This window comes from Vicia villosa, linkage group LG1, assembly GCF_029867415.1.
Source record: "Vicia villosa cultivar HV-30 ecotype Madison, WI linkage group LG1, Vvil1.0, whole genome shotgun sequence".
In the NCBI taxonomy this organism is placed as follows: domain Eukaryota; kingdom Viridiplantae; phylum Streptophyta; class Magnoliopsida; order Fabales; family Fabaceae; genus Vicia; species Vicia villosa.
This window is the reverse complement of record NC_081180.1, coordinates 98,331,155-98,356,111: the sequence shown is the minus strand read 5'-3', so window position 1 is coordinate 98,356,111 and position 24,957 is coordinate 98,331,155. Positions and strand designations below refer to the sequence as shown.

Below are 24,957 nucleotides of genomic sequence, written 5' to 3'. Positions count from 1 at the left end.
CTAGTTTTAAATTACTTCTATAATTTAACACTTTAAAATATTTTAATTAAATAAATGTTTAATATTTCTTTACAGCGCAATACTATTAAACTCTTAAATAATAAAACTTAGAGACTAAATAAAGTGAAATATAAAAATAATTTAAACGTAAAAAGTGATGAAAAATAAAACCATTAAAAATTAAAGAGTGAAGACTTATTTGGGTCCCTTACAAATATTATACGAGTCAAATTAGTCCTTCACAATAAAATAGATCCAATTTAATCCCTTATAAAATTTAATCGGATCATATAAGTCCTTCTGTTAATATTTTTTTTCAAACTGGTTTTTCCTAGTTTTAAACCGTGACTGGACTGTCACGTTGGATTTTATTTATTTTTCATTTTTTAAAAACTAAATTAATTTTTATTTTTAAATTAATTTTAACCAATTATTAATTAATAATATAAAAAAGCCAAATTTGTTTCTTATAAGGAGTTAAACTCAGACCCATGTGGTTAATCTTAAACAATTCTAAATTTAAAATAAAAAATACAAAATTTGTATTAATATTGTCTCGAACCTAAGTCTCTTCAGATTAAATGACAGTCAATTTAATGAAATAGAAATTGATTTGTCTATTTGTAAATGATAGTCACTTTACTAACAATAGAAACTGGTTTGTTTAGTTGCTATTGATATTCATTTTACTAACCGTAGAAATTGATTTGTCTAGTTGTAAATGATAATCACTTTATTAACAATAGAAATTGATTTATCTAGTTGTAAATGATAGTCACTTTACTAATAATAGAAATTGATATGTCTTGTTGTAAATAATAGTCACTTTACTAATAATAGAAATTGATTTTTCTAGTTGTAAATGATAGTCACTTTATTAACGATAGAACTTAATTTGTCTAGTTGTAAAGTGAAAATTATTTAACTTGAAGGGACTTGAATTTGAGACCTCATAGGTAAAAATTTATGTATAGAATTTATTAATATTAGAAGAAATCATGGAAATTATTTGTTTAAAAATTACTTTATAAGAAATAATTTTGACTTTTTTGATATTATTCATTGATAATTGTTTAAAAATGAAATTAAAATTAAAAAATAACTTAGTATTTAAGAAATAAAAAATAAAAAAAATCCAACGTGTCAGTCCAATCACGGTTTAAAAGTATGAAAAGAACCGATTTAGACGTAGAAAAAAACCGATTTGAGAAAAATATTAGTAAAAGGACTAATATGATCCGGTTAAATTTTGTAAGGGATTAAGTTTGGTCAATTTTTTTGTGAGGGACTAATTTGACTCGTGTAATATTTGTAAGGGACCAAAATGGGTCTTCACTCAAAATTAAAACATATTTAAAGAAATTTTCTTTAGCCACCTCCCTATGGAGGTCACCCCCAGCGAAAATCCCAAAATACCCCTGCTTCGGAAATGAACTTCTGAAGCGCTTTTTTTTTAAAAAAATTTCCATAATTCGGAAGTTCATCTCCGAAAACACCTCATGGGGGGTGTCTTCGGAGATGAACTTCCGAAAACACCTCATTGGTGAATTCGGAAGTTTATTTCCGAATTATGCAGAAACTGTGTTTTTTTTTATGTTTTTTCTTAAACAGTCTCGCATTTTAATTAAATGCAAACGCCAAATAAAATAAGCAACAGATAAACTGAAAATACTCATACGATAAATAAAATCCAAATAATATATACAAGCAGAACCAAATAGTAATAGTGTGCGCAATATACAATCCGAAAACAAAAAATAAATAAACCCGACCACTACTGGGTGTGCCTAACCCTCTCACCCTGAGCCCTCCTCTGCCGCCTGTACCCCGCCGCACGGCCCGCATCAGTGACGATCGCCTCCATCACGGCGACTGCGTCTGGACCGCCCTGAAGAACGACACCCCGATCCAAGGCGTCCCGCCCAAGCATCTCTATCCACTGGCAGATCGGCAGGAGATCAATGGCGTGGTCATCCTCGGCCTGCTGGTTCTCCAGGATCTCCTCATGTGCTGGCCTAAGAGCGCCGGGAACGTCGGGTCTCAGTAGAGAATGGGACACCCGGTAGAACCATGTGACGTACCCCTCCTCACTGTGCCAGTCCTGTGTGACCCGAGTGAGACGGTACTCCTGCGGTACCACATGCTGCTGCCACTCCGCCCATATGGCAGTGAGCTGCACTCGGGTCACTGTGTCGGGAGCAGCCTCAAACGGTGACCTGGGTATCCGCTGCACGAATCCAAACTGACGCATGCACCGCTCTGGGAGATACCAGACCATGATGCCGGTCCCGCAAGCCAACCAGCCTGAATATAGAGCAATGCCGTCAAAGGGGACAATCTGAGCGTAGTCGACGAACGGCCTCCAAGTGACGTCGTCGTGCATCGTGCGGTCCAAGTACAAACTTTATGGTCCCACCGCATCGTTCCCCCTCTGGAGAGCGTATCTGGCGGCCCTGGGCATGGCGTCCACGTACATAGGATCGATGTGAAAGCCGTGGATGCGGGAGAAGTAGGAGATGATCCAGCTCTGAAACAGAAACACGATAATGTATTAAAAATAAATACGAAACATAAATAAATAAATAAATACGATAATGAATTAAAATAAAACGTACCGTAAGCAGTGTGCAGGATCCGACCAACTGCCTCGTCCTCCAATTGGAGGCCTCATTCAGCTTCTGGTAGAGGTATGCCAGAGTAGCTGCCCCCCAGTTCCACTGGTGAACGGTATCCAGGTCCATGAAGTAGCGGAGGTAGGTCACATCGACGTACCTGGCACTCTTGTCCACAAAGCATGCACGCCTACCACATGCATGTACCAGCACCGAAGAGCGCAGCCGCGGTGATACTCTGTGAACAGCTCGTTACCCGCACCCTCAGCCTCGGCAGCCGCGTCCAGATGATGCTCAAAATAAGTGCTCAGTGTGGTGAACCGGACATGAGGCACAGAAGTCGTGGCGCACTCATAGTGAGCAACCTCGTGCTCCATGCCCAAGTAGAGCATCATCCACTCAATGGCCTCCACCCTCTGGATCTTGGAGTGAGTCAACAGCGGCCCCCTAATCGGCAGGTGGAGAAGACACTGCACGTCGTGCAAGGTGATCGCCATCTCCCCAACCGGCAAGTGGAAAGAGGACGTCTCCTTGTGCCAGCGCTCCACAAATGCCCCCTGCATGCCGGTGCTGATCGTGGTGTACCTCGTCATGCAGAGCCCGCTGAGCCCTGAACCTCGCACATGGTCGTTAAACCACTCAGCTGCTGGTTTAAACATACCGAAAATCTTGCGAGCGTGGTTGACCATTTTCAGCGGCTCTCTCTCCTGTTACCAAAAAAACAAATAAGCGACATATATTAAATAAGCGGACATATATTAAATAAGCGACAAATAAACGGTTAGATTATAAAAAATGGTGACAAATAAACGGTTAAATTAAAAAAATACCTCTCCCTCCCAGATCCGCCAAGCGACGTGATTGTGGTAGTGAATCAGCACGGAAGTGTCAAAGGGCCCTCCCGGATAGCCATCCTCCTGCTCATCCTCCTCCCCGGCTGGAGGGTCAACATCCGGTACACCCTCCGACTCGTAGTATGACACTGGCACCTCCTCCTCCTCCTCCTCCTCCTCCTCTCGCTGGCGGGAAGAAGATACACGAGCCAGCTGACTCCTAGATCCTGAAGCAGATGTACCCTCTCCCACGTCCACGGGAACTCGCACACGGCGTCCCCGGCCCTGCCCCCGTCCCTGGGTCGACGCCAGCTGCGCCGCCGCCCGTTCGCGTCTAGCCGACGCAGTCTGAGACTCTCTCCCCTGTCTGATGCGTGCTGGTTGGTTGCCTGACATGTTCCTGTAAACAATTGAAATCGATTAATATGCGAGACAAAAGAAGAAACAAAAATAATTGAAATTCTGATACAGTTCGGAAGTTCATTTCCGAAAACTGGGATGGAGGTGTTTTCGGAAATGAACTTCCGAAACACCCCTGCGATGGAGTTTCTGCAACTCCCATGGCAGACCCCAAAACCAAATATCAAACCTATGTCTACACATTCTAAACATCCTAAATATCAGTATAAACCTAACCTAATATATTTTTTGCTATTTGTAAACACCCTAATATACATTTTAATCATAGATCTTAAAATCAAAATGCTTACCGATTGAATGGATTTGAGGACTTTTGAATGTAATAGAGCAAGTAGTTGGAGCCTTTGAGGTAGCTTGGAACTGGTTTGCACAAAAATCTCTTGGGGTGTGAGTTTGGAAGAAGATTAGGGTAAATGATTAGGGGGAGGGGGTTGTTTTGCTTAATCTGCAAAACGCGCAGTATTTCAGAAATGAACTTCCGAAATGGTGTTTTCGGAAGTGCATTTCTGAAATAAGTCAAGTTTTTTTAAAAAAAAAAGGCGCTTTCGGAGATGCATCTCCGAAAACACCTTTTTCCACCATTTCGGAAGTTCATTTCCGAAGTCAGGGTTATTCTGTATTTTTCACCAGAGGTGAGCTAGAAGGTTGGGAAGTGGCCAAAGAAATTCTCTATTTAAAAACGCTATACAAATATTTTGATTTGATGGCCCACCAATAAATATTTTAAATATTTTGATTTGATGGTCCACCAATAAAATAAAATATTGTATTCTCTGAAAATATTACGTATAACCAGAAAATATAAACATGAATTTAAATACAGGTTCCGAGCAACGCAATTCAGCACTCTAACCTCTTAAACCCTCAACACCCGTCTCTGCGGCTATCGCCATGGCTATACATCCCCACTTAGACAGTATCCTCTGGACCGAAGACCAAATCTCCCACCGAGTCTCCGAACTCGCTGCACAAATCGTCCATGACTTTCCCGCCTCGTCAGCTCCTCCCGTCTTTATCGGCGTTGCCACCGGCGCATTCATATTCCTCGCTGACCTAGTTCGCAAAATCGACCTCCCTTTCACCGTTGATCTCGTTCGAGCTCAATCCTACGGTTCCGGAACTGTCTCCAATGGCGCACCTACCATTTCTTCTGACTTGAAGGTTGAAGTTAACGGCCAACACGTCATTTTGGTATTCTTTTCTCTCTAACCCTAAATATGTTCCATTATTATTTTCTTTACTAGTATATTTTTTTCAAATAAATTTTGACTTTCTTTTTTATTTATAAATGTTGTGAATTGTAATTAATTGGATGCAGAGATTTGACTCGGTATTTTAAAGTAAGTTTAAAGTAGACAATTCAAAGGTAGAATTATCAGTGTTTTAAAAAACGGACCGGTCATCGAACCGGTGAGGGTACTGGGTCACTGGTTAATTGGTCGAACCACTGGGTCATTGGTCGAACCGCACGACCAAACCGGATTAAACCAGATAACTCGGTTGAATAGACCTGTCATTATATAAGTATAAAACCGGTCGAACCGGATGATTCAGTCTCTAAAAAAATATAACTAGCTTTTAAATTTTTTAAAAATACCATATCATAAATTCACAATTTCATAACTTAAATTCAAATTTTAAACAAAGATATCACACATAACAAAATAATAAAAAATTACAAAGTCTAATTGTAAACAAAGTCTAATTACAACATAATCTAATTGAATAGTTTATAACAAAATAACTCCAATGTGTATCAAATTTAATTCAAAATAGAATCAAGTTTATAACAAAATAACTCCAATGTGTATCAAATTTAATTCAAAATAGAATCCTCCTAAAAAGAAAATCAAATAAAATTCGATATGTTTATGCTATTTAACAAAACTTATTATCAAAGATAACAAATAGACAATAAAGTTTTTAATTTGTCACTAAAAAAAACTATGCGAGAATGCTATTTAAGTAATACACTACTAAATATATTTAAAAAAATTAAAAAAAAGTTTAAAAGAAATGTTAAAAAAAAAGTTAAAAAAAAAGTTAAAAAAAAAGCAATTAAACCGCCGGTTTTCCCGGTTTTTCCGGTTTTCACCGGTTCCCACCGGTTTGATGACATACCCGATCTGACTATTGAACCAGACCGGTTACCAGGCCGGTTCCCGGTTCGACCGGTCCGACCGGCCGGTCCGGTCCGGTTTTTAAAACACTGAGAATTATGGTCCCTTTATAGTTTCATTCAAGATAGGTGAGAGAAAAAAAAAAACATTTTTGTAGAATAATCTTGAACAAAAGCACAAGACTTTTTATTTTATACAAATTGCTTTTTATACAATCTTGAAATTAATTTTGTTAGCTTAGATAAACAAGTTCTAATTATTTTTCATTGATGTTTGGAAATTTAGCATGAGTAATGAAATGGAAGTAAACAATAAAACGATCTTAAATACAAACAGGATTAAAGAAAACAATAAATTATACTATACTTTTCAATTGCAATTGTAATTTCACTTTATCCAATTTTTCTGTCTAGATATGTGTGTCTCTACTCCGCTTGCCATTTTTCCTAATCCTACCGTGTTTGTGTTTATTTTTGTAATTAGGTTGAAGACATCGTGGACTCTGGACATACTTTATCTAGACTCATTTCACACTTGAAATTGAAAGGAGCATCCTCTGTTTCTGTATGCACTCTTCTTGACAAGCCAGCAAGGAGAAAAGTTAATGTACAACTGGTGGGGGAAGGGAAATTCTACCGGGGATTTGAGGTATGATGCTCTCACTGCTGTCTTATTCTCTTTAATCAATTTTTTTAGGTTGTGTTTATTTTTATCTTGTAGTCACATACATGCCACTTGAGCTGATTAAAATGCCATAGGTAGAAGTTACAGTTGAGAAAGTTGTCTGTGTAGAGTAAGGGACGTTCTGAAACTGTCATAATTATCATGTAACTTTGATTTGCCAGTTTCATCCATAGCTTAACCAAATAATCATTCTCCCTCACCTTTTCTTACGGACTTACTGGATATATTTGCTTAATCTAAACTTTTAAATGGAAATTCAATAGAGATGGAATCTATTGCTTCTGATATACTATCAATACCGTCGGTGTCTGACTGTATTGTAGGCTAGCTATGCTGCCTTTATGATCATTTTAGTTTTCTAATTTTCTGCTGTACCCGTTTCTTTATCTCCATTGATAATTTTTGTACCACAAAGCTCGTTATTATGCAATAATATCTATGCCTAGATTGTGAAGCTGACATGAAATGCTATGATCTTACTACTAAGCTAAGCAGTGAGTTTGAGATATAGTACTGATTATGTTTACATGTTTCTTTGAATTTGATGCAGTGTCCAGACTATTTTGTAGTTGGTTATGGAATGGATTTTGATGAACGGTACAGAAATTTGCCTTACATTGGTGTCTTGAAGCCTGAACTTTACAGTTGATGTTGTATTTGGTAGTTGGTGCTCGCCACATTTGGAACCACGAAGTATTGAGTTTGTCTGACACGCTTCCACTTGCTCGCAGAGTGAACCAATAGAATAGCTATAGAAACTAGAAAGTAGAAGAAACAAAATAAGATTAATTTGTTGTACCATTTAATGGTTGTCATTAAATTATAAATTATGCGTTGGATATTTGCAGATTTTACAATTATATTTATTTGAGTAAGATGCTAGTGTGTAACTTGGACTAACAGATGAAAAATCTGTTTAGCATAAGAAGTAATACAGGTGCTGATATAGGCAAGACATGTTTTTATGAACTTCTATTTATGATAGCGTCTCAATTAAAATATATTTATTTTTCTTTTGTTCACTTGGGCTTTTAAAAAGAAGTAAGATGCGGAGGAATTTTGTATGTTAAAAGTTTTTTTGTTAAAAAAACTCAGTTTTTTTACTATGTTAAAAGTTTTTTTGTTAAAAAAACTCAGTTTTTTTACTATTTTTTATAAACAGAAAATATATTGAAGAGAATATAAGAGATACTCAACCTAATTCAAAGAGAAAGGTAGAATTGATAATGAAATTTTTTTTACCCACCTCTTAACCTTTTTAGTCACCTCTGGCGAATTTACCAAAATATCCCTTGTTTCGGAAATACATTTCCGAAAACGTACTTTTATTGAAAAAAAAAAAGTGTTTTCGGAAATGCACTTCCAAAAACACGAAAAAAAAAGGTGTTTTCGGAGATGCATTTCCGAAAACACCCCTTTTTTGAGTTTTCGGAGATGCATTTCCGAAAACACCCTTTTGGAGATGCATATCCGAAATATTCAAGACCAAATTGGTCTTGTCTTGGAATGTGATCAAGGTGAATCAATACAATTAATAGGTATAAAATGAAGGTGAATCAATAAAATGAAGGTGAATCAATAAAATCAAGGTGAATCAAAATTTCCTAAACAATTTTAAAGTTGAAATTATTTTACTAACTTATATAAATCAAAAACATTTTAATTTCGTAAGTAAATTTTGAATTATATAGAGTTAAATATAAAATTTATTCATTAAATAAAATTAAGACAAAATCTTTTTTAATTTTTTAAAACTAAATAAAAAAATATAACTCATTTTTAATTATGAATCAGAATAGAAATATATAAATATATAATAATAATTATTAATTCTGTAAGTGAAATATATAATATATATAAATATATAATAATTATTATAAATTAAGACACTCATTTTTTTAATTTTTATAATTATTATATAAATATATTTATAATTATTATATAAATATATAAATATATAAATATATAATAATTTTTATAAATATATAATAATTATTATAATTATTATATAAATATATAAATTAAAACACTCATTTTTTAAATTTTTTTTGTAAATATATAATAATTATTATAAATATATAAATATATAAATAAAAAATTATAACTCATTTTGTAAGTGAAATTATTTTAATTATTTTAATTAAAATTATTTTAAATTTTAAAATATGAATCAGAATATAAATATATAATAATTATTATTCATAACTCATAAATTATATCAAAATATATAATTATTATTATTCATTACTCATAAATTATATCAAATTTATGATATGTAAATTAATTAATATCCTAAAATTAATTTTTGGGATTTTTAATTTTTTTTTGTTTTTTCGGAGATGTATCTCCGAATTAATCAAAATCTCAATTTTTGGGATTTTTTCGGAAATGCACTTCCGAAACCTGAAAAAATTTAAAAAAAAAAAATTCGGAAGCAGGGGTAAATTGGGGTTTTCGCTGGGGGCGACCCCATAGGAAGGTGGGTAAAGGAAAAACCTTAGATAATTCCAACATTATTCTACAACCACCACTAATCTAATACACAAAAAAGGTTTGTTAAACAAATTATTCTACAACCACCACTAATCTAATACACAAAAAAGGTAGAATGAATAGAAGTATTACAAGTAGCTCCAAACTAATCCCAAAAGCAAAGATTTACGAAAAAAAGTAAGTCCTTCTCAATAAGCAAATCCCCTTTTAAAGGATAGCATTTCTAGCTAGTGAAAGACTCCAAATAACTCAAAACCAAAAAAAAAACAAACGAAAAGCTAATCTAATTCTTCTTGTGAACAAAATATCAAAGTTGTGAAAGTGGCCCAAAATTGAAATAAAAACAGGGATTTTTTTATTCCATCCATGTCTAAAAGAAAGACTCTTTGTGATTTCTAAAATGTCTCTCTAAAATCAGAAATATATTTTCAGTGCGCATATTTTTTTGTTAAAATTGATTGAAAATCGGAAGTATATTTGCAGTTTTAAACCAACAATATATTTCTAGTTTATGCTATTATCAGTTGCAGAAACATTTTAGACAATATATATCTTTTGTAGCTTTAATATATTTATGCTTAATTCACACTAAATACAAATAACGGTATAATTTGAATCAATATATATATATATATATATATATATATATATATATATATATATATATATATATATATATATATATATATATATATATATATATATATATATATATATATATATATATATATATTTTGCTATAGTAGTACAAATACAAAAATGTAATCCAAATACAATAACAAAAAAATTAACAAAAACTACTCGGTATGGAAGATGATGAGTCGACCTGTCACCCTCGAGGCGTCCCTCTACTGCCTCCTGTAAAGCATAGCCTCTCGAGCCTTCGCCATGATGGCACCCAAAACACGTCTCGCATCGGATCCATCAGGAAACAAACTTCTGTCAATACCATTCCGCGCAAGCTCCATGATACAACAACACATGAGCAACACGTCAATCGCATGATCGACCCTCGCCTGCTCCTCCTCTAGGATCTCCCAATGAACTGGCATCGGTGGGTTCCCTGGAGAATCTTGTATTATGTATGGATGGGACACCCAGAAGAACTATAACATGTAACTGTACTCGTAGCTCCAGTCGTTTGTAGCTACGGTTATTTGCTTCATATTCCACTTAATCCCTTCATCCAACTTTGTGTACAAGTATACCAGGAAAGCAGGCCCCTAATTCCCCTGGTGGATCGTCTCAAAATCAGCAAAAAACCGAAGGTACATGATATCAGTGTAAGTGGTACTGGTGTCCACAAATATGTGTGTGCCAACAAGATAGAAAATGTATGCTCTCATTGCAAACCTGCTCGAGATCACCATCAACCTCTCGTGCACGCTGTATCTCATCCTCGAACACCTGAGCCAAATAAATCTACCTGACGTGACTACCTCGGGTTTTATCAATCTCCCAGAGGCCACTCTCAAGGGTAACTCCCAACATCTCAACCAACAGATCCAACGCCTCCTCTTTGCCGATCCTCTCATGATCGAAGAATCTTCCTCTGATCAAAAGATGCAGCAGACACGCGACGCTGTCTAGTGTGATTGTTATCTCACCATGTGGTATGTGAAACAACGACGTCTCATGGTGTCACCTCTAAACGAAAGCATTAATCATACCCTAGTTGACCTTGTTGTATCCACACTTTGTCAAATCTTTCAACCTTGAAAGCAGTAAAATCTCATCAAACCATGGCTCAACAGGTGGTACCAGTCTACTGATCTTCCGCCCATGGCTAATGACCTTGAGCATATCTCGTTCTTGCATAAATATGTAGACGAATTTAATCAACAAACCAAAATCTAAAATTAATAAAAAAATCCATAATTTAAAATGTAATAGAAATCAAAATTTAAAATTCATACATGTCCGTCCTAGATACGTCTAGCAACATGGTCAGGGTAAAGAGGAAGAAGGGATAAATAAGATGGTCCTCCTCTAAAACCCTGAGGCACCACAGGTGCAGCCTAAGGAGCCACCTCTGGTGTCATCTGGGGCTGTGATGGAGGCTGTGACTAAGGCCGTGACTAGGCCTCTGGTGTCGCCTGAGAACCTGAGGTCTCTCCCGCCTCAAATGTTGTCGGTGGAGATGTGCGTTTGCGGGAGAACAGGGGTGGAGAAGGATGAACTGAAGAATCCCGTCTGGTGCAGGAGGACGAAGTAGTGGGAGTAGCAGTAAGAACACTAGAAGATGAAGTTGAAGGTGGTGCATCCGGTACGGCCTGTCCAGATGCAGGAGGAAGCTGGGTTGCCTGACTCCTTTCTCTCCACACAAAAGCATGTTGGGCTACCCTTCCGTGTCTCAATCGAGATACTCTGTCGGTCATTTCTCCTGTAGAAGCACAAAAAATGTTAACTTAAGGACCAATGTTGAAAACAAATTTGAAAACACATCAAGGAAAAAATAAGAAATGTACTTGCGGTTTTGTTCTTAATGAAAATCAAAAATACATTTTCGCTTTCTACTGCGATTTTAGAGTGCGTTAATGGATCCCCACCCCCACAAATGAACAAAAAAAATTCCATTGATCATTAAAAAGACATTTCCAACACCTTAGTAATGATTCCTAATGTTGAAAACAAACCACAAATTCCTAATTTCTGACCTATAAAACACACATTTGAGTGGATTTTACATAAAGTGTAAAAAGTTCAAAAACAACTTACTTGATTGATTGTTGTTGTTTTTGGTTGAATGCTTGATATATGGTGCTTGACGCTTTCGAACAACTTCGGTTGGAAATGTGGTTGATTTGGTGAAAATGAAATTGAGACAATTTTGAGAGAGTGTGGTGTTTAGTTTGTTTTTGAAACTGTAATTAAGAGTGAAAATATGCTAGGCTAGGCTTTAGAATGTCTGAGCCTGGCCTACGATAAACTTACAAAGCCTGAGTCTGGCCTATAGCCTTCTATAGGCTCTTTTTTCGGCATGGCCTAGCCTTTTTAAAAGTCTGACTTGGCCTGGAAGCCTATTTAAAAGCATGTTTTTCATTAAGGTCTTCAATTAATCCATATTACTTAAGAAGTCTTAAAGGTGTGCCTATATATATATATATGCCAACCTATTTAGATTTTTTTTTTAAATATACATACATATATAGGCCAACCTATTTAGCCTTTTTCTAATATATATGCATATATAGGCCATCCTATTTAGAATATATATATATATATATATATATATATATATATATATATATATATATATATATATATATATATATATATATATATATATATATATAGGCCGGTCTGTAAGGTTTCATAGGCTTTTTTGAAAGCCTAAGCCTGACCTATTTAATTAAATAGGCTTTTAAAAAAGCCTAAGCCTGGCCTTTTTATTAAATAGGTTTGACCTGGCCTGACCTTAAATAGGCTAGGCTATATGCCCCTGTAGACCGGTCTGACCTAGTTCCATCCCTAACTGTAATGAGAGGGGAAGAGGCAGCACGCCATTTAGGTGTTCCACAAACCGGAAATACACTTATGATTTCATACTGTAGTTATAATTCCGGTTAGTTCCAACATTAATGTCTACTATGGTGCGAATCAGAAATACATTTTTTATTGAGGGACATTTTTGAAATTTCGCGTGGTGCGCTGGAAAAGCATGTGGATAATAATTTCCCTAAAAACAAGCCATACTAATTCTTCATGTGAAAAATATCAAAGTTGGGAAAGTGGTCCAAAATTGAATTAGAAATAGAAACACCCTCAAAACACAGCAAAGCCAACAATTGATTCCATAAACGCGAAGCATCCAGCCAGAACAGGAAAAGACGAGCAATTGATTCTACATGGTAGAAACAAAAAGGACATACAGGATCTAGGAACCATTGATAATTCAATGCTTTTTAAGCTTAGACCGAACCGAAAGCTTATTCAGAAAAAAGTCTCCACACAAAAACTTAGACATTAGAAGGAATCTTTGATTTCCAATTAATCTTTAATGCTTGAGCAAGGGAAGACGAAATGAAGAACTCAGAGTAAGAGTGGTGGTGAATAATTGAGTATGCTGATTTCACCGAGAAACCGTTGGGATCAAGATGCCAAACGAATGAATCAAAGGTCTCTAAGCTTGGATTTACCTCATCAAAGTATGCAGTAAAGAGAGTTCAATTCAATCTTGTCCAGTTCTGAAATTTGAAACAATTAAATTTGAAACAATTAAATTTAAATTCTTCAGGTTGGTCTAGGACTAAGTTGGGATGTGGAGAGTTCGTCTCTTCGTGTTAGATGTGTTTACTTTGTTGTTGGTATGGAGTTTGATAATCTATTTGGTAAGGAATATTGGTATTGGTATTCGTATTGATGATGGTGATGGTGTTGTTCTTGGTACTGAGTTTGGTGTTGGCGTTGTTGTCGGTGTTGGGTTGGTTGTTAGTTGTACATTTGTTGTCGGGGGTCGTGCAAATAGTACAGGTCGGACACAAACGGTTAAGGGGTGCTTATCAATCTATACCAACTTATATATTCTTCAGTTGGTTTCAATGGAAATGGGGCAACGCGGAATAGGAGAACAAGTCGGCGACAGTCCTTCCTGTGAAGACAAGCTTCTTCAAGGGTTTTTGATGAAGACAAAACATCACCATAGCTTTTGGCAAAGGATTTGGATCAAGAATTCTCTCAATATACAAGTTTAATCTTCAATATATCTTGATCAATTGTAAGGTAAATAAGTTAAAGAAAAACTCACTTAGATATAATTGTGTAATCAATGGAAATATCACACATAACATGCATTGCATTTAAAAGGCTTTTGGTAAAACTCATTTCAACATAAAAAGCTTTTTTCAAAGTGTTTTTTGGTTTTGTAGTTGAAGTAATCGGTTACTGAAGCTTTGGTAACCGGTTACTGAGTTTCTCAAAAGATCTCTCTCTGGTTTTTGTATGGGTAATCGATTACCCTGGTTTCAGTAATCGGTTACCCTGTTAAAAATTTGAAAAATATGAACGTTGCAATTGGGTAACCGGTTACCCTTCTTCTGGTAACCGATTACTGCTGAAGCATCACATCTTTTCATTATTTCTTCAGCCATACGAATTTTCTTTTTAGCCATGAGTTTGCATCTTTTTGAAAATGTTTTTGCAGCCTTTTGGAAGGGTGTTTTATCTTATATAAAGGCTTCTTTATTCCTTTTGAAAAACACACATACTATCATTTTTTCATAATCATTTTGTTGTGCTCTTGCTCTCAAATTTCCATTGTGTTCAAACTTCTTTAAAGAAAATTTTCAGCATACACTTTCATATACTTAGAAAATTTTCTTCATCATTTCCATTGAGTACATAATAACCTATTGTGAGAAAACTTTACTTATTACCAAATATATTTAATCACTTGTAATTCTTTATGTTTGTATTGATTACATCTTATTGTTCCAAATGTGGATATAAGATTGTAAGGTTGTAACCTTGTTGTCCATAGTTTTGGAAACAAGAGGTATCCTTAGGGAGGGTGTTCTCTTAAGGACTTATTGAAATCCAAGAAGGGTGTTCTTGGTGGGTGTCTCTTTAGAAGGACTAGGAAGAGTCTTGTAAGAGTCATAACATTATAGTAAAATCTCTTGCTTGTTGGCAAGGGGACTGGAGTACTCTCGATCTGTGAGGGGAACCAGTATACATCGTGTGTTCATTTACTTTCCGCTTTTATTGCTTTCAACACACTCAACAAGATCATAAAAGAATAAAAGAACAAAAATCTACCATCACCTAATTCACCCCCCCTCTTAGGCGCACATATTAACTAACAATTGGCATCAGAGCAAGTTATAGGTAACTTGTTCCTAAAGATCCAGAATGGCTTCCGCAAATCAAAGACCGGTTTTCAAAGATGGTGGTTCTAACAACAAGCCTCCATTGTTTTGTGGTGAATATTTTGACTTTTGGAAAATCCAAATGAAGGCTCATCTAGAAGCACAAGGAGAAGAAGTTTGGGAGGCTGTCCTACAAGGTCCTCATGTTCCTACAACGGTCGTTAATGGTGTTGGATCGGAGAAACCTAAAGCGTCATGGGATGATAATGATAGAAAAAGGGTTCTTGCTGACAAAAAGGCGATCAGTCTTCTTCATGGTGCTCTTAGTATGGATGAATTCTTCCGAATATCAACATGTACAACATCAAAGGAAATTTGGGATACTCTTGTAGAAACTCATGAAGGTACCGCTGAAGTTAAAAGATCAAGGTTGAATACTTTAAGCCAAGAGTACGAACTTGTTAGAATGAAGCCCGGAGAAACTATTCTCGATTTGCAAAAACGATTCGTACATTTGACAAATCACTTGAAGGCACTTGGTAAGACTCTTACTACCGAAGAACTTAATCTTAAAGTGCTCAGATCTTTGACAAGGGAGTGGCAACCAAAAGTGACGGCGATATCCGAAAAGAAGAATTTATCAAAACTTACTTCCTCAACACTATTTGGAAAACTTCAAGAATATGAGACAGAACTTGGAAGATTGGAAAAGCATGAGAACTTAGAGAAGAAATCCAAAGGCATTGCATTAAAAGTAGATTCAATAGAAAGCAAAATGAAAGATGCATCGGATGAAGATGAAAACTTCTTGCTTCTTGTAAAAAGGTTAGGCAAATTTTTTGGTAATAAAAATAATATTGATAATACTAACTATGTCAAAAGAAAGAAATTCTCAAAGCATAAAGATAAAGAAGCATCCACTTCATCACAAGAAGTTACATGCTATGAATGTGGGAAACAAGGACACATAAAGCCGGAATGTCCAAAGCTTTCGAAGAAGAATGGATTCAAAGGCAAAAGGGAGTTCAAAAATAAAAAGGCCTACATAGCATGGGAAGATAATGAAGTAAGTTCCTCATCAGACTCCGATAGTGACGAAAGTGCAAACCTAGCACTAATGGCATCACACCACTCCGACGATGAAGAAGGCGAGGTTAGTTATGATGATTCTCTTTTTGATAATGGTGCGCAAGGTGCAATAGAAGAATTATTAAAAGAATGCAAAATTCTCTATAAAACTATCTCATCTCAAAAGAAAATAATATCATCGTTAGAAGAGAAGGTTAAGATAATTGAAGTAGAACATAAAGATGACAAAGAAAAAATGATTAGTGTTCAAGAAGATAATGTTGCATGCAAGAATTGTGAATCACTTTCCTTCCAAATTGTCCAATTAAAACGTGTTTTAGAAAGATATGAAAAAGGGAAAATTGGATTGGAAAATGTTCTTAGCACACAAAGATACTCCAATGATAAGAGCGGACTTGGTTTCTCTAAATTTGATAAACCAACATCCAACAAGACTATCTTTGTCAAGGCTAGTAACCAACCAATTCAAGAGAAAGTGATCAAGCCTAAAGTAATGCAACATTATCCTAAAAGGAAGAACTTTGTTAAGAAGAAATCTTATCCTCCTAGATATAGAAGTAACTTTGAACCTACTTGTTTTTATTGTGGTATTATTGGTCACACACCCAATGCTTGTTATGTAAGGAACTTTAGTGTTCCTAGTGGACATTATGTATGGGTGAAGAAAGGAACTAACTATGATGGACCCAAAGCCATTTGGGTACCTAACAAAACTTAATTTGTTTTGTAGGTATGCTTGAAGACCACTTCAAACCTATGGTATCTAGATAGTGGTTGTTCAAAGCATATGACGGGTGACATAAACCAATTTTCAGATCTAAGGTTAAAGGCCAAGGGCTTTGTCACTTATGGAGACAACAATAAGGGAAGAATTCTTGGCAAAGGCAAAGTTGGTGCACCACCTTTCACATCCATTGAAGATGTTCTTTATGTTGAAGGACTAAAGCATAATCTTCTAAGCATTAGCCAACTTTGTGACAAAGGCTTCAAGATCAAATTCACTAAGGAGGAATGCTTGATCATCGATGAAGTCACCAATGAGGTAAAACTCAAAGGTACAAGAATTAATAACATTTTTATGATTTCTTTAAATGATTTATCCTTGAAAGTAAAATGTCTTTTGGTAAACAATAATGAATCATGGTTATGGCATAAAAGAGCAGCCCATATTCATATGGATCATTTAAATAAGTTAACCAAACATGATCTTGTTATTGGCTTACCTAAGATAAAGTTTGTCAAAGATAAACTATGTGATGCTTGTCAAAAGGGAAAGCAAACCAAATCGTCTTTCAAACCAAAGAATGTGGTGACTACAACAAGACCACTTCAATTGTTGCATATGGATTTATTTGGTCCATCAAGGACAAGAAGCTTCGGAGGTAATGTATACGCTTTAGTTATTGTTGATGATTATTCTAGATATTCTTGGACTTTGTTTCTTGTGCAGAAAAGTGATGCTTTTAAAGCCTTTAAGAAGTATGCAAAACAAATCCAAAATGAAAAATCATTAAAGATTGTATCCATAAGAAGTGATCATGGTGGAGAGTTTCAAAATGCATCATTTGAAGAATTTTGTGAAGAACATGGTATCTCTCATAATTTTTCAGCACCAAGAACTCCACAACAAAATGGAGTAGTTGAAAGGAAAAATAGGTTTCTAGTAGAGCTCGCAAGAACAATGCTTAGTGATGCAAATTTTGCTAAATATTTTTGGGCGGATGCGGTTAGTACGGCATGTTATGTTGGAAATCGAGTAATCATTAGACCTATCTTAAAAAAGACTCCATATGAACTCTTCAAAGGAAGAAAGCCAAACATTGCTCACTTTCACATTTTTGGATGCAAGTGCTTTGTTCTAAACAATGACAAAGACAATCTTGGTAAGTTTGATGAGAAATCCGACGAAGGTATATTTCTTGGTTATTCTCTTTCTAGTAAAGCATATAGAATTTATAATAAAAGAACTTTAACTATTGAAGAATCCATGCATGTATCTTTTGATGAGACTAACACCTCCAAAGAGGAAATAGTTGTTTGTGATGATGAAGATCCTTTAGATTTACCCACGGAAGAACTTTCAAATGATACGATTGTGAAGGCACCGGAAGAACTTTCAAATGATACAATTGTGAAGGCACCGGAAGTTCAACAAGAAAGTGTTCAACAAGAAAGCGTACAACAAGAATCAAACACCAATGATCTACCAAAAGAATGGAGAACTCATAGAGATCATCCTATTGACAAAGTTATTGGTGATATTAGCCAAGGAGTTTCAACAAGATTAAATCTCAAAGATGCTTGCTTACACATGGCTTTTGTTTCACAACTAGAACCATCCAAGGTATCTCAAGCACTAGAAGATGATCAATGGATTCTTGCCATGCAAGAAGAGTTAAATCAATTCGAGCGAAACGATGTTTGGGAACTTGTTCCTAATCCGGGAAACAAACGCATCATTGGAACCAAATGGGTATTCAAGAATAAGATGGACGAAAATGGTATAATTACTCGAAACAAGGCAAGATTAGTAGCACAAGGGTACAATCAAGAAGAAGGTATTGACTTTGAAGAAACCTTTGCTCCGGTAGCTAGATTGGAGGCGATAAGATTACTCCTTGCGTATGCATGCTCATTAGACTTTGAACTTTTCCAAATGGATGTAAAAAGTGCTTTTCTCAATGGTATCATCAATGAAGAAGTTTATGTAAAGCAACCTCCCGGGTTTGAAGACTACAAGAATCCTACTCATGTCTTCAAACTAAAGAAAGCTTTATATGGACTAAAACAAGCACCAAGGGCTTGGTATGATCGATTAAGTACCTTCCTAATCGAAAAAGGGTTTGTAAAGGGTAGAGTAGATACTACTCTCTTCATTAAAAAATTCAATCGTCATACTTTACTTGTACAAATTTATGTAGATGATATTGTTTTTGGGTCAACTAATCATGAAATGTGTAAGGAGTTCTCTTCAATGATGCAAGGAGAATTTGAAATGTCCATGATGGGAAAATTAAACTTCTTCCTAGGTCTCCAAATCAAACAACTCAAGCATGGAATCTTCATCAATCAGTCAAAATATTGCAAAGAACTAATCAAGAAATTTGAGATGGAAAATAGTAAAGATAGTGCAACACCAATGGGATCTGGCACCTACCTTGATCCAGATGAACCAGGCAATCCTGTCAACATCACAAAATATCGTGGAATGATCGGCTCACTTTTATACTTAACAGCAAGTCGACCAGATATAATGTTTAGCGTCTGCTTATGTGCCAGATATCAAGCCAACCCTAAGGAATCTCACCTTGCAGCAGTCAAACGAATCATTAAATATCTAAAAGGAACAACCAATGTCGGCTTATGGTATCCTAAAGGTAGTATGAATACTTTAGTTGGTTATTCTGATGCTGACTATGCAGGGTGTAAAACTGATCGCAAAAGCACTAGTGGAACATGTCACATTTTGGGAAATGCTCTGGTGTCATGGTCATGCAAGAAACAAGCAAGCGTGGCTCTTAGTACTGCTGAGGCTGAATATATTGCAGCCGGAAGTGGATGCGCTCAAATCTTATGGCTCAAACAACAACTGCTTGACTATGGTTTAAACCTTGGTTGTATTCCTCTAAGATGTGATAACACAAGCGCGATCAACATAACAAAAAATCCAGTGATGCACTCCCGCACAAAACACATAGATATCAGACATCATTTCATACGGGATCACGTGTTCAAAGGTGACGTTGAGATAACTTTTGTAGATACGCAAAATCAACTTGCAGATATTTTCACAAAGCCGCTTCCGAAGGATGCTTTTTATAAAATCCGTCGAGAACTTGGCATTCTGGATGAAAGTGATCTAGCCTAAATCTTCACCAAAATATTAAGGTGCTTTCTTTCTATGCTTATCATGTTTTTCCTATGTTTATTTTATGTATTTTTTGCATTTTTTGCATAAGTAATCGGTTACCCAGATGGGAGTAATCGGTTACCCTGGGCATTTTGCGCAAAAAAATTAGTTTTATTTTGAGTAATCGGTTACCCAGATGAGAGTAATCGGTTACCCTGGGAGTTTTGCGCAAAAATTGTTTTTTCACTTTGAGTAACCGGTTACCTAAACCCCTGTAACCGATTACCCTGCGTCCAGCCCTGTTTTGTTCACGTTTTTAGGATATTAAATTGTGTTTTTGCTTTATTTTTTGTCTTGTATTGCATATATGGCATACATGCATGCATCATAATTTTTTATTTTATTTCCTCTCTCCTCAAATCTCCTTTTTATCTCTTCCACCTACCTCTCTTAAATCTCATTCAACTCATTCAAACCTCTCATAACTACACATTCAATCAAATGTGCATGTATTGTTTTTTGCGTTCTTACAGAGGGAACTATAAAGCATAGCCAAAATAGCAGACCCCGAACTATACTTTTCAATTTTATTGATGTTATGAAACAAACTTAAATAAATAAATTGATAGTGTTACCTATACTTTCTGGAAATAACAGCTTACCAAACAATGTCATAAGATAACACTTAGTTTTAACGAATATTTGTTCCTCAGTTGAGTTCTCTTCCAATTTAAGAGACTTATAAAACTCTTTAAGGGTATTTAGGTTGATACCTTGACCCCTCGAATTCACGTCTCCCTCAATCATATCCTTCCCCAAGACTTTCTCAAATAGGGAATTTGCATGTTGAACATACGCATTAATCGCTTTTTCCTCAATCGGGAGACCCAACAACATATGGACGTCCTTGAGTGTGATTGTACACTTAACTGTTGGAAGATGAAACGTGTAGGTTTCAGGTTTCCATCATTCTAATAAGGCAAGTATGGATTTTGGCTCAATGGTGTTGTTGGAAAATTGATCACATGTTCGAAGCCAACACATCCGAGATATGAAACTATCATAGAGTCAGGAGCGAAATAACCGTGAGAACGACAATGGAATCACAAAACATCTTTAAAAACATATATAAATTAATGAGTATGGACATTATATAAGCTTAGATGTATGGAAGAATAAATGTACGGACTTACAAATGTCTGAAGGTTCGCCCTAGTTTCTCTGTGTCTTCCACCCATGGTTAGAATTTGAGACATGTTTGAAATCTCTGAGACTTGCTTGGAATATGAAAACTTGAAGTGTTTATGAAGATAAGAAATGGAGAGTTTGTGTTCTGATGAAAAAATGAGTTTATAGCTGTTGAAGCGGTAAAGCGGCAAGCAACAAAAGATTTGGAAATATTTATCCGGGAATTATCGTGTCCACAGAGATTGGTGATACCGAACCGCCGTTCGACGGATTCTTAGTTCTTGAGTTCGGGTTAAATGGGTTGAAAGTAAACAAGGAAAATATAACATATGAACATAAAATAAATTCATTCTTGATAGAGAATAGCTTATCTGGTTTGAATCTAAACTACTCCTCACAAACTTAGATTTATCACTCCGCCGTACTCAATCTACAATACTCGTCAGAATCACCACATATCCCTCACATCAATGTCCATTTCTGCAACATCGACGGAAATTCAACTATATTGCTCTTTCGACGATGTCTCAACCGATCGAACAACACAGAGACATTAAACTCAGATATTATGTGGATGTTAACCCCAATCCTATGTCTAGAATCAAAAGCTAACAGATATCCCCCTAATCAAGATTTGTGATGTCAATGTCTACAACAACATAAATCCAGAGCATTTAAGCAAAAAGATCAAGGAAACACCGATTAAGATTTGTAAAGCAAATATATTATACAACTAGTACAAAGAGTAACAAACATCCATGTGTTTAAAGTAAACTTACAAACAAACCCAACAAAAGTGGTTACAAAGAGAAGAGGAGGAGAAGAAAATCAAATCTTTCGCGGTGTCAATCACGATCAATCGAGCTCCCGACCAAGAATCTTCCGATTACAAGCCACAAATGTTGTTTTCTAAGCTCTCCCTACTCAAAAATGGTTATGATGACTTTGGGAACAAATACCCCAAAGCATAACCCTAAAAAATGTGATTTTTCCCTATTTAATGACTTTCCAAACCGCCCAGACCGCGCTTAGCGCGGTCAAGCCCGCTTAGCGCGCTCAACAGAACAGCAAATCTTGTTTTGGTCATATCTTGAGAACCGTAACTCCGATTTGCGCCCAGTTCGAAGCGTTGGAAAGCTTATTCCATGCTCTATCTAACAATGAACAAATTGCAACCAAATTGATGATTTATTATTCTTTGGTTTTGAGCTTTATTCGCCGAATGAATTGATTCCGCCGCTCAAAATTGCGCGTTTGAAGCCGTGTCTTCGCCACGTTATTGCTCATGCTCCAAATACGCCTCAATACCTACAAAATGAATAGAAAACTATCAAAAAGTATAAAAGTATATGAAAATACATCTATTCACAAAGTATACGTTTTTATACACAAAACGGGGTATTATTCGAACGGTATTAACAAAAAGTATCGATAAGTGCCACTATTTACAAACACAAAATAACTACATTTTGGCACTTAACAACTCTCCCCAACTTGAATTTGTTTGTCCTCAAACAAGGCCAAACACTCAAAGAATCAAAAGTGAAAATCCAAAGAATCAAGAATCAACACAGTTTAGAAAACGAAACAATTGCACAGTTCAAACCAAAAACTTACAAATCAAAGTAAATACTTACCACAATCCTACAACGACACATGAAAATGAAACCAATCCTAAGTACAATAATCATACAAAACATTCTAAACAAAAACAAGCTCAATAATGAATCACGCCTAGCAAAAATTCATCGGTAGATGAAAAACACCGAAAGGTGAGGACTTTGACACACACCCGACAAACTTGCAAACAATAGACAAAATTATGCATTCATCCAAAAAATAGTATCGAAAACGCAACGGCACGAATCACAAGGGCTTTAAAGGTTGTAATGTGGCTCGGTTAACAAACAAGTGATAATTCCTAAAGCTAATCAAAACAAAAACTTGCCTAAACCTAAGAGAGTAATTACTTCCACAAAGTTTCAAACAAAGGAATTTCAATCAAACTTCTTCCTTAACCACATGTTTCACACCAAACACAATACATATTAACACAATCTTATTCTACTCTTTTTGTTCTTTTTTTTTTCAAACTTTTTTCTCTTTTTTTTCCTTTTTCTTTTCTTTCTTTTTCACATGTTTTTTTTTTCTTTTTCTTTTCACAACCTCCCACCAACCACAATATAAGTAAGCAAACATCCTCTTCCCAACTTGAATACAACTATCATCATAATAAGAATACTCCCTACTTTCTAAGGGAAGGTAAAAATTCAAACTATAAATCATAGTTGAGGGTTCAAGAAAAACGATAATCAAAATCCATCAAAAATGTGAACTATGTCTCAAGTTCAAAAACAAAATGGACAATGACGAAAAGGTGCAAAGGGGTTACGAATGGTCACACACTCACAAGGTGAATTGATACTTGGCTAAGGTAGTTGTGCTCAAAATCAAACAAGTGCCTTGATCACTTTCGTGCATTCACAAAATCAATACAAACGACGGATTAAACATAATAATATCCAGTTAAAACAAGAAATGTCGGTCACTCGCATATGTATACAATGGAAAGCCACCTCACATTTATGGTAAAAAGGGGAAACTAATGTGATTCAAGTCATGAACAAGTTATGCAAAAAGAATGAATAATATGAAAAATGTACAAATGAAAAGTCTCCTAAACATGTTAAGCTATAGAAAGCGATAAACGAGTACCTTGCTATGTACAAATTTGAACAATCATTACCGCATAATTGGCATGTTGAATCAATCAAAATTGGAGAATTACCAAATGCGATTCCAAGTAATCGGGCCAAAATTTGAGTCTAAACAACAACAAAAGAATTAAAACATATTACTAATAATTACTACTCTATAAGGCCTTGGTGGAAGTGGAAAAAGGCGAGCCGAGTGAACCATTAAAAAGAGTTCACTGGACAAAACTCCCAGGCCGCGCTAAGCGCGGTGAGCACGCTAAGCGCGCTATACCAGAAAAACCAGAAAACCAGAATTTCCAATGCAGCCTCAACTTACCACCTACACTACTCATTTACAGAAAAACAGAAAAATAAACGCGTTGGGGTGCCTCCCAACAAGCGCTCGTTTTACGTCGTTAGCTCGACGCCTTTTATTGTTTCGCGAATGGTAAGTAACTTCCTCGCGGTACGCCAATGCTTTCGCCTCAAACGCCACCTAAAGAAAACGTCCTGCCCAAACACTTAACAAGCGAATCAAAAGCAAAAGTATATACAAGTATGTGTAAAAACACAAATTTACATAAAACGCAAAATTTACAAAATCCTTAATTGGCTAAACAAATTGAAAAGTGAAGATTTAGAGTTTACGAACTATCCGAGTTCAATATGTTTAGCCAACTTCACCTTGCTAAATAGCAAAAGTATAGAGGAACAAAATCAAACACACAAACATGTATAAGTATGAAAAATATAAACATGTATCAATATAAGAAAATATATAAGTATGAGAATATGCACAAAATATACGATATTCACAAAACTCAAAAACAAAGAAACTATCGCAATGCGAATTCAATAAAAACACCAATCCCCGGCAACGGCGCCATTTTGTTGAAGCGGTAAAGCGGCAAGCAACAAAATATTTGGAAATATTTATCCGGGAATTATCGTGTCCACAGAGATTGGTGATACCGAACCGCCGTTCGACGGATTCTTAGTTCTTGAGTTCGGGTTAAATGGGTTGAAAGTAAACAAGGAAAATATAACATATGAACATAAAATAAATTCATTCTTGATAGAGAATAGCTTATCTGGTTTGAATCTAAACTACTCCTCACAAACTTAGATTTATCACTCCGCTGTACTCAATCTACAATACTCGTCA

At 35.7% G+C, this 24,957-nt stretch overlaps 1 protein-coding gene across 1 annotated transcript; it reads left to right on the top strand.

Annotated features, from left to right (window-relative positions):
• The first annotated feature begins 4,677 nt into the window (after positions 1-4,677).
• Positions 4,678-7,544, top strand: LOC131613222 (uncharacterized). Its single transcript, XM_058884913.1, has 3 exons — positions 4,678-5,056; positions 6,469-6,633; positions 7,220-7,544. Exons 1-3 carry the CDS (start codon positions 4,757-4,759, stop codon positions 7,316-7,318), a joined length of 564 nt encoding a protein of 187 aa, XP_058740896.1. The 5' UTR covers positions 4,678-4,756; the 3' UTR covers positions 7,319-7,544.
• The last annotated feature ends 17,413 nt before the right edge of the window (positions 7,545-24,957 follow it).

Coding starts and splice junctions, on each gene's coding strand:
- LOC131613222 (XM_058884913.1), top strand. CDS start 4,757: ATGGCTATACATCCCCACTTAGACAGTATCCTCTGGACCGAAGACCAA. Junction 5,057..6,468: donor ACGGCCAACACGTCATTTTG/GTATTCTTTTCT, acceptor TTTTGTAATTAG/GTTGAAGACATCGTGGACTC. Junction 6,634..7,219: donor AATTCTACCGGGGATTTGAG/GTATGATGCTCT, acceptor AATTTGATGCAG/TGTCCAGACTATTTTGTAGT.